Genomic DNA, 9993 nt, shown 5'->3' on the forward strand with positions numbered 1-9993 from the left:
ATATTTTATCTTCATTTTTAAATTTAATTTTCGTTACGGGAAGTTTCAGCAATTTGCCTTAAGTCACGATGCCATGCTCCCCACTAGTTTTAAATTTTATTTCTAATTAACAATATTCGCAGTTCTACTAAATGATTATGCTCTATAGGTACAGAAGGAGATAACTGGCAAGGCGGAAGAATTGCATATGCTGTTCTCGACCTTGGAGATGAAACAAGTGCAGGTGGCGAGACTCGAGAAAATAGTAAAATCACTGGAAGAGCAGCAAATGCGTGGACAAGCTCAGCGTACCCGTTACGAAGAACGAATTGCGATCATGGAAACCGAGTTAGCTGATTATAAGTCAAAGGCTAACACAAAAACTACGGAGAGCGGCAGACAACACAGGTTAGAATCTTTCAATCCTCCTTTCAATAGTCTCATCCCTGAACTCTTGCGAGCCAGTGAGCCGATCCTCGAACAACGGTCATTTCTTGGAGGTTCGAATTTTGATCGATGTCGTACGATAGGGGATCATGGTAATCCTGCATACTCTTTTCCAATGCAACAGTCGGAAGTTCATCACCCGACTCTAGAAGTATCTGCACGCATTCCTCAATGCGTTAGGCAGAATAATAGCGGTATGCCGCAGAATAGTTCCATTCAAGCTGATGTTAGAGTCTCTGTTAACGATCAGATACCTGTTCGGCAAACGCCAATTTTCCGCCCGAATCCGTTGAATGGAATGTTTCACCAGAATCGGGATTCTAGAGACAGCACGATGCCCGGCGGTGGAGATGCTATTTTAGGTCAAACGCAGAACAGACTTGCACAAATGCGTTTTTTGCAGTACGAAAAAGCGTACAACGCAAATGTACCATTTGCGAAACAATACTTTTCTCGATTAACACCGAAAAGAAATAATCAGTACCCTTCATATCGTTTACCTGCAGCAAGTTTCAAAACAACACGGAAAAATACAAAATCCACTCAAACTACCTTTTCGCAGATACTACAACCTTCCAATAAACAAGCCACAAACACGCATACTAAAGTGTATTCTGTAACCAGAATTCCTCTTTCTAGTTTTTTTCACTCCGAAGAAAATCAAGACAATGAAAATGTTTCTTCTACTTATAATGAAGATGTAATGATACCTGAACAAGATTCACCAAATAATAGGCAAAACTCAATACATTTACAAATTTCTCGTAAACGTAACCCGAAAATTATCGCGGTGCGGAAATATTCGGTGTAGAGAAGAGTGTTGTCTCTATTTGTTTAATATAAGCTAAATTTTTTATGTTGTAGTATTATGAAAAAGTTACTTGGTGATATACATTCTTTTGATGATTCTTTCAGAAATCTCCTGATGTTTGATATTTCCATAAATCTGCTACACCGACTATTTCATGCACTGATTTACCTAAATTGGTAGTTTTCATTATTTGATCAATTATTAACATACAATTATATTTGCTTTCAGGAGATTTCCATTTTTATGAATCATCTTAACGAATGGATCACATGAATAAATAAACAAGTTACAATAAACAGTTAAAAATTCACATTTTGTACATATTTTTGTATATTTTTATACTTTTTTTAGTAGAACAAATTTCTATGTATTTTTAATATGTATGATTTATAATAATATTTAAAAATCGTAAAAATTTGTTATTATTTAATTCCATTTTCATTTTAGCTTGAATCTTCGTTTTCACTGTCAGTATAAGCACCTAGCAACGACAATGCATTAGATTTAACTTCTGATTGGATTGTCTTGCTAGGATTGACTTTTTCCTCTATTTCAGGCTTAGGGGTTGGTAATTTAGTTTTAACTAAACCTCCTAAAATTGACTTCTTACTTACACCAATGCTTTTATTCCAGGAATTGTTGCTATTAGAAGTAGCTTTAGTCAATTGCTTTCCATTCGCGTTATCTTTCAGCAAATCAAGACCTTTTTGAGAACTTTCTGTATTATCTTCTTCAATGATTTCTTCAGCAATAATAACTTTGTTTGATCCAAAATTTACTGACCTAAAAGTAAATACAAATAAATATTTTTAATCGCATATAAAATATTATAAGTGCAATATTTTTGAAAAAATATAATTGTTATTGAAAAGCAAAGACAAATAAATAATATTTAAAAATATTTATATATTAAATATGATGTTTATCACAAGTAAAACAAACAATTATTACTTGATGTATTCTTCATCTTCTCTTTGTAAGCGTTCTTCTCGTTCTCGTGCTGTCTCTTGTGTATTATACTGTTTAAGCATACTGTCATAATCAACTGCTTGTTGTCTACGGTTTAAGTCACGTAATTCTTCTAATGATTCAAGCAATTCAATTTCATTCCGAGATTGTTGAGTTCTATTCTCTGAAAATATATAATATATAATTACACTAATATATGTTTTAGCAGACTAATGGCAAATGTCTTACAGAATAAATAACCAAAATTTAGTGTAGTTTGTCAAAAGTTAATTTATTTAAATAAAGAGCTTTTTATATCAGCATACCTAATTGTTTCATGGGATTATTCGCTTCTTCATCTTTAATTTCTTGTAATTCTCGTTCAGCTTGCTCCTCTGCTCTTTTTAATGCCATAAAGTTTCTAGTGGCACCAGCTTCAATTTCATAGTCTGTATTCCTGGGGTCGGTTTTAAATGATATTTCTTGCAAGCATCTGGTGCACTGAGAATCAGATTATAAATTAAAACTATGTAGAAGCATGTAGAAAGTTCGTAAATCATTGATAAAAGTACCTTAATATAGAATCTGTAGATCCTGATGCCCAAATAATCTTCATTTTCAACATCTTCTTTCCGTGCATTGAATTTTTTTCCTTTGTAAATGTATTCTCCACAGGTAACACATCGCATATTGAAAGGGGCCATCATACGGACTGTATATTGTCTGTTGCGAGCTTGCTTCAACCGAGGGATTTTTGAAGGATCGAAATCCGGTGGATAATATTTCTATAATTTAAATTTAATAAATTAGTTTTGATATATAAAGGATTAACACTATAAAATTGGCATAGTACTCACATTTAATACTTTTCGTTCAGACATTCTGGACTAAAACTTACTCAAAATATGAAATCTTGAACACAAATTATAAAGATATGAACAAAATAACTTTTGAAACACTTGATTTATTAATAAGATAAAGTTTAAATATATAAATTCATTGGTATATGAATGTCGTCATAATGTACAACTTATAGGTTAAATAGATTTCTCAACTTCTATCAATATTCCCTAGATCAACAACCAATAGTCATAAAAATATTTAAAGTTTTTTTTATTAAAAAGAAGGTCCTTAATTATATTTATATTATATTTAATTTTTAGATATGTCTTTCGATAATATCATAGATAAATAAACATAATGGATAATATTCCAAGACTTTTGACAGTTCGCAAAATGTCAAATCTTATGTTGGCAATGAAGTGACAGCTGATGACAGCCACTTGTACTTAATAGTTTGACAAGAACTGTCATAAAAAATAAGAATAGAATAGATGAAAACTAGTTACTTTCAATAATGTTAAAATATTTTATAATTAACAATATTTATTAAATATATTGTAAATTTTATTTTAGAAGAAGTTTATTTACTAGTTTTAGTACAGATTCCATATTGCCTAAAGGTTGTATCATAGTGAATCATCAGATTAACAAGAATATGTATGCAAATGATAAGATACTAGCAAATATATAAATCTGGGTCTGAAAATACTATAAAAAGCATAATATACCTATATTAACGCAAATGGCAATCAATGACTTACCCTCACCTAATGAGAATAAAGCAACTTTACTTCTATCTCTACAACTGAAAAAAATTCCCACGGATAATATAATGGATAAACCAAAATATTCAAATAATGAAGATATAGTTTCTACCATGGAAAGATATAGTAGAAACCATGCAAGTAGTTCTCAATACATTCCAACACCCAATGATTGCGCATCAAATAATTCAATTAATACATCACAATTAAATGTTGACACCAACTATCATAAACCTAATTATAATAGTTCAAACACTAATGATACCAATTTATTAGGACTGAATGTTGATGATGAAATTAGAAATTCAGTTAATGATACAATAGGTTCTAAAGAAGAAGTAGACTTGATAGAACTATTAGGTCGAGATTGGCCTGTTCAAGCTGGTGATAGTTTAACTAATATTTTAAATTCAGATTATAATTACAATAAAGATACTATAAGTAAACAAGATTATAAAAAATATGAAATCAATCACCGATTGAAACATACACAAAATAGGTATAGTTTAAACTCCGAAAGAAATAAGTCAATGAATCCTATTTCTCACTTAATAAGCGAAAGGAAGTTTAGTGAACAACCAAGAAATCATAATTTCAAAACTGAAAGTCACATTATTGTAAATAAACTTAATGATAATACAAGCTCTCTTAAAAATAATAAAGAACAAAAAACAGATTTGACCAATCCATCAGGTACACTATATAATGTATATATTATATGTTTTAAAAATATAAATTGAAAATAAATATAAATGCATACAGTATATTATAATTTAGTTTATTTGAATTATTTTATTAAATCAACATTTTTATCTAATATTCACTAACACACACGTTTTATTTTATTCAATTATAATTTTATTTTATTTAATCTATTTTAATTATAATAAAATTTTGATTGAAACATTCAAAATCATAAATGTGCTACAGAAGCTATTATTAGACTATTCCTATCTTCCTTCAAGTTATTTTTAAATTTTCTATTAATAGCTTCAGACATAGTTCAGCTCCTAAAGTGATACATAAAAATGTCAATTAATTGTAACAAGGACATGTTTTCACTGTTACTAATACATATTTAATTTAAAATTATATTTATTAATTATGATAAATCATTAATTGGTTTTTATATTATAATGATGGATTACGTTAATGCAAATATGGATTATGATGATGTTGTGTCTTTAAGTAATATACCTGTAACTATTTTAGAATATTGGAATAATAGTTTTGATTATCCGTCACAAAATGGTTAGTGTATAAAATAAAAATAAAAATTTAATTTAAAGCAAAGTTTGTTGGTGACGTCATGCGATTTATAATTTATATTATCTATTGTAATATGTGTCTAATATACTTAGGTTTGGAAGATTATTTGCCCAGAACATCAACAAGTGTTAATACACAGTGCAATAATTCCCAAATAAAATATGAAAGCGTTTTTGCAATCGAAGGCTCGGATCTTGGTATTGGGTCAATGATCCAAGTAATTACGGATATATCAGAACCACTCTATGGTGTTTTAAAATGGCTTGGAAAAAGTTCTGGTAATTTTCTTTTACATTTACTGTTTCAATACTAATTTCATGCTAATTATAAACAATTTGTTCGTAGAAAATTCTCAAAATATAATAGCAGGTGTTGAATTAGAAGAGGAGCATCCTCATTTACCATTGACATTATCTAATGGTGTTTATTGTGGAAAAAAGATGTTTGATTGCCCCACTAACCGAGCTTTATTTATCCCTTTTGAACAATGTCAACCAGATGAAAGGTTTGTCGATCAAAAACGATCTCTTCAGCCTGGGCATTCAAGAACTTTTGAAGATCTTGATTCTCGACTCTTTGGAAATGTAATTTATATTTCTTTGTTATTCAAATTTAATTCAGAATGCTTTTTCAAGCAAAAATGTATTTATTAATAGGTTGAGTGTCTTGCGGTGCCAGGATCTATAGCACCTTTGAGCAAAACTTCAGATTTAGAATCTGTATGTGGAAAATTCAAAGGCATACAAGGACATCACAATTCCTGTTATTTAGATGCAACACTTTTTTCAATGTTTACATTCACAAGTGTATTTGATTCTTTGTTATTTCGGCCTAAAGGACATCAGGTGAATTTTTGAAGTTTAATACTATTTTATTTTATAAATGCTTTAAATTGCAATTGCATAAAGTTATAATTGTCACAGGACTCTGATCACTATGAAGAAGTACAAACAGTTTTACGTGAAGAAATTGTAAATCCTTTACGAAAAAATTTATTTGTGCGGGCTGATAAAGTTATGAAATTAAGAAAATTATTAGAGAAATTATCATCCGTTACTGGCCTAACATGTGAAGAAAAGGTAGCACATTTGTATTAATCAACTTCATAAAACCAAAAAATAATATCATTCTTGCATCTTAGGATCCTGAAGAATTTTTAAATTGCTTACTATCACAAATTTTGAATGCCGATCCATTTTTAAAACTGAATTCTGGACAAGAAGCATTTTATTATCAGTTGTTTGTAGAAAAGGATGAAAGACTCTTGCTACCATCAGTACAGCAGTTATTTGAACAGAGCTTTCTCACATCTGATATTAAATTGAAACAAGTGCCATCTTGCTTAATAATACAAATGCCGAGGTTTGGTAAATCGTATAAAATGTATCCTAGAATATTACCTTCACAATTGCTAGACGTAACAGATATAATAGAAGATTGTGAGTTACTTAATTAAGTAATGATATTTTCTGGTAATTTGTGATTTAATTAATATTTTTGTTTTCGATACATGAAACAGCACCTCGACAGTGTACAGTGTGTGGAAAACTTGCGCATTATGAATGCAAAGATTGCTTTGGACAATGTGGAATGGGGTTGGAAAGTACTGCATTTTGCAAACCCTGTCTCGATACTGTACATTCCCATGCCAAGAGGGCAAATCATAAAGTAAACGTTCATAGCTATTCTAATGTTTTTAATAAATTTTATTTATTTATCATTGCCTTTGTATTTATCACAAAAAATTAATAATCAGTAAAATTATGTTAAATATAAGAGCATCTTACCTTTTTTAGGCCAAGCTCTTGTCAGTTCCAATAGATTTTTCCATAATGGCTGAACATTGTCCGGTTCCTAGACTATATATGGAATTATTTGCAGTAGTTTGTATTGAAACATCTCATTATGTGACATTTGTGAAAGCCGGGTCTGGCCACAATGTGCCTTGGTGCTTTTTTGACTCGATGGCTGACCGAAAAGGTAACTGTTTGCTTCTCCTACTTCAAGAAAATAAAATAATAACTATATTCAAATTGATTATAAATAATCAGGTGAGCAAAATGGCTACAATATACCTGAGATGGTGAGTGTCCCGGATTTGCCGGAATGGTTATCTGATGAAGGGGCACGTATGCTGCACGAGCAGTACCCTAACGACAAGCAATTACCTGAACATGCTAAGAGATTAATGTGCGATGCCTATATGTGCATGTACCAAAGTCCTGATGTAATGATGTATAGATAATTTAATAACTAAAGAGAAGTTTAATTTTACATTCTGATTTAATAAACAATTGTTAATACTTATATAATTTAATTAATGTTTAAATAAATAAATTTTTAATCAATGTTAAAATTAAAGGACATACATTATAATTATTGTTAATATTTTATACTTTGAAATATATTTAATTTAGATTTTAGTTTAAGATTTGAAAATAGATATATCAGTATTAATTATCAAAGTTTTATCCCTGTAAAAATGCAAAATTCTGTAATAAAGTTTTGATTTGAAGTATACAATCAAAATTATTATTTAAATTTTTATTTACAAAATATATACACTTCTAAAATCACAAAAAATACTTTCTAAAAGTTACCATATAAAGGCTCACAACCATTCTGCAATTGTAAGAGTAATTAATATAATTGTTTTACAAAAATAATTTAAGAATTCTCATTAAAATTAAACTTAAAATTATCTTCATAATAAATTTTAAAGAAATTACTTCTTGGCTTTGGTGGCTTTTTCTGCGGCTTTTGTAACTTTGCCGGCAGTTGCTTCCTTGTGCACAACGCTTTTAATTACTCCCACAGCAACGGTTTGTCTCATGTCGCGGACTGCAAAACGACCCAAGGGAGGAAATTCCTAAAGAAAAAATCAAATTATAGTACATATATAAAATATATATGTATCACATTTGTCGTAATGTTGAATTTTACTTACTTGGAATGATTCCACGCACATAGGCTTGGATGGAATCAAGTTAACGATTGCAGCATCCCCGGACTTGATGGATTTGGGGTTTTCTTCAGTAGCTTTACCAGTACGTCTGTCGACCTTCTGTTTAATTTCAGCGAATTTGCAGGCGATGTGAGCGGTGTGGCAATCCAATACTGGAGTATAACCGTTTGAAATTTGACCTGGATGGTTCAAAACGATAACCTGAGGGAAAAAATACATGAATATAAATACATCGAAATTAAAATATTTGTTATAATAATGTAGAGTTTTTTTATTTACCTGAGCAGTAAAGTCTGCAGCTCCCTTTGGTGGATTGGCTTTGGAGTCTCCGGCAACATAACCACGTCTTAATTCCTTGACGGAGACGTTCTTAACGTTGAAGCCAACGTTGTCTCCGGGTACGGCTTCAGTTAGGGCTTCGTGATGCATTTCGACGGATTTTACTTCAGTAGTTATGTTAGCTGGTGCGAAAACTACTACAGTACCTTTGGAAATAATATTAACATTATTAACGTTAATTTAACACAAATTAAAAATAAGGTTTATTAAATGAATATTTACCTGGTTTGAGAATGCCGGTTTCGACACGTCCTACTGGGACTGTTCCAATACCGCCGATCTTGTATACATCTTGCAAAGGAAGACGGAGTGGCTTGTCTGTTGGTCTTGAGGGTGGTAAGATAGCATCTAAGGCTTCAATCAAGCACTTGCCATCAACCTTGCCTTCTTTGCGGTCAATGTGCCATCCCTATAAAAAGAGAAATTCATTAAAAATCAAATATCTAATGCGCATAAAAATTAAATATATAATTCAATTATTCATTTTATTACCTTGAACCATGGCATCTTGGTGGATGGTTCCAACATGTTGTCCCCGTGCCATCCAGAAATTGGTACAAACGCAACAGTATTTGGATTATAACCGATCTTCTTGATGTACGAGCATACTTCTTTCTTGATTTCTTCAAATCGAGATTCGCTGTAAGGTGGTTCAGTAGAGTCCATCTTGTTGACGCCAACAATTAATTGTTTTACACCCAAGGTGAACGCCAATAACGCATGTTCACGGGTTTGGCCGTTCTTCGAGATACCGGCTTCGAACTCACCGGTACCGGCGGCTACGATGAGTACGGCGCAATCGGCTTGAGATGTTCCTGTAATGGAAAAATTACTTTAATATATAGTATATTAAATTATAATATTATTTAATTATAAATAAGCATTGTATAGACAAAATTTTTGAATGTAAATAAGCGCGACCACGTGCACCCACGCAACAAAATTACGTAATATGGTCTCGTAAATTGATTCATATCAAATGCTAATGCCAAAAATGTATTTCAATGTATTATTATTACTTACCAGTGATCATGTTTTTAATGAAATCACGATGTCCGGGAGCATCGATGATGGTAACATAATACTTGGCAGTTTCGAACTTCCACAAAGCAATGTCGATTGTAATACCACGTTCGCGCTCAGCCTTCAATTTATCCAAAACCCACGCATATTTGAAGGAGCCTTTTCCCATTTCCTGGGCTTCCTTCTCGAATTTTTCAATAGCTCTCTTATCGATACCGCCGCATTTGTAGATCAAATGTCCAGTAGTAGTCGATTTTCCAGAATCTACGTGGCCGATGACGACGATGTTGATATGGATCTTTTCCTTACCCATTTTGTATCACAAGTATTTTAACTGCACTTGAGAAAAAGAGCACTTAATAACAATTTTATATAAGGAGTGATATTACAATTCGGCAAAGCTTGAACTAACAATGATTTTTGGCAGAGGATGGGTCGCCTTTTAAACCCTTGCAAGGGCCGCTCGGCGAGGTTCGGTTTGGGTCGGCTGTTAAGGTCAGGTAAAAGAGAGGGAAGATATTTACATTTACAAGTCGTTCTTCAGTTAAAATTATTTAATTTTAATATTAATATAGATGGGAATCGAGTTTCACCTAGGTTGAAGA

The 9993-nt window shown here is 31.5% G+C and overlaps 3 protein-coding genes across 3 annotated transcripts; 1 reads left to right on the forward strand and 2 right to left on the reverse strand.

The window, feature by feature from the left end:
- Positions 1-1680: 1680 nt before the first annotated feature.
- LOC113373430 (YJU2 splicing factor homolog) lies at positions 1681-3244 on the reverse strand. Its single transcript, XM_026613725.1, has 5 exons — positions 3043-3244; positions 2758-2970; positions 2512-2686; positions 2189-2369; positions 1681-2020 (listed from the first exon to the last, which is right to left on the reverse strand). Exons 1-5 carry the CDS (start codon positions 3064-3066, stop codon positions 1681-1683), a joined length of 933 nt encoding a protein of 310 aa, XP_026469510.1. The 5' UTR covers positions 3067-3244.
- Positions 3245-3611: 367 nt separating this feature from the next.
- LOC113372509 (ubiquitin carboxyl-terminal hydrolase CYLD-like) lies at positions 3612-7316 on the forward strand. The gene is made up of 9 exons (XM_026612847.1): positions 3612-4485; positions 5154-5339; positions 5407-5645; positions 5718-5906; positions 5985-6140; positions 6203-6500; positions 6581-6729; positions 6858-7041; positions 7113-7316. Exons 1-9 carry the CDS (start codon positions 3771-3773, stop codon positions 7304-7306), a joined length of 2310 nt encoding a protein of 769 aa, XP_026468632.1. The 5' UTR covers positions 3612-3770; the 3' UTR covers positions 7307-7316.
- Positions 7317-7685: 369 nt separating this feature from the next.
- On the reverse strand, positions 7686-9788 carry LOC113372875 (elongation factor 1-alpha-like). Its single transcript, XM_026613215.1, has 6 exons — positions 9389-9788; positions 8858-9180; positions 8588-8774; positions 8306-8511; positions 8009-8227; positions 7686-7930 (listed from the first exon to the last, which is right to left on the reverse strand). The coding sequence occupies exons 1-6, from the start codon at positions 9699-9701 to the stop codon at positions 7787-7789; spliced, it is 1392 nt and encodes a 463-aa protein (XP_026469000.1). The 5' UTR covers positions 9702-9788; the 3' UTR covers positions 7686-7786.
- Between the last annotated feature and the right edge of the window lie 205 nt (positions 9789-9993).

This window comes from Ctenocephalides felis, unplaced genomic scaffold, assembly GCF_003426905.1.
Source record: "Ctenocephalides felis isolate EL2017-DRISC unplaced genomic scaffold, ASM342690v1 CF-g0.4_SCAFFOLD_01604, whole genome shotgun sequence".
NCBI classification, from domain to species: domain Eukaryota; kingdom Metazoa; phylum Arthropoda; class Insecta; order Siphonaptera; family Pulicidae; genus Ctenocephalides; species Ctenocephalides felis.

Excerpts from the sequence above, each read along its gene's own strand:
- LOC113372875 (XM_026613215.1), bottom strand. The coding sequence starts at position 9,701 with ATGGGTAAGGAAAAGATCCATATCAACATCGTCGTCATCGGCCACGTA. Across the intron at positions 8,228-8,305 it reads CTGCAGACTTTACTGCTCAG|GTTATCGTTTTGAACCATCC; the intron begins GTAAATAAAAAA and ends TTTTTCCCTCAG. Across the intron at positions 7,931-8,008 it reads TGTGCGTGGAATCATTCCAA|GAATTTCCTCCCTTGGGTCG; the intron begins GTAAGTAAAATT and ends TTTTTTCTTTAG.
- LOC113372509 (XM_026612847.1), top strand. The coding sequence starts at position 3,771 with ATGGCAATCAATGACTTACCCTCACCTAATGAGAATAAAGCAACTTTA. Across the intron at positions 5,340-5,406 it reads ATGGCTTGGAAAAAGTTCTG|AAAATTCTCAAAATATAATA; the intron begins GTAATTTTCTTT and ends ATTTGTTCGTAG. Across the intron at positions 5,646-5,717 it reads ATTCTCGACTCTTTGGAAAT|GTTGAGTGTCTTGCGGTGCC; the intron begins GTAATTTATATT and ends ATTTATTAATAG.
- LOC113373430 (XM_026613725.1), bottom strand. The coding sequence starts at position 3,066 with ATGTCTGAACGAAAAGTATTAAAT. Across the intron at positions 2,971-3,042 it reads CTGAACGAAAAGTATTAAAT|AAATATTATCCACCGGATTT; the intron begins GTGAGTACTATG and ends TTTAAATTATAG. Across the intron at positions 2,370-2,511 it reads TAATCCCATGAAACAATTAG|AGAATAGAACTCAACAATCT; the intron begins GTATGCTGATAT and ends ATATATTTTCAG.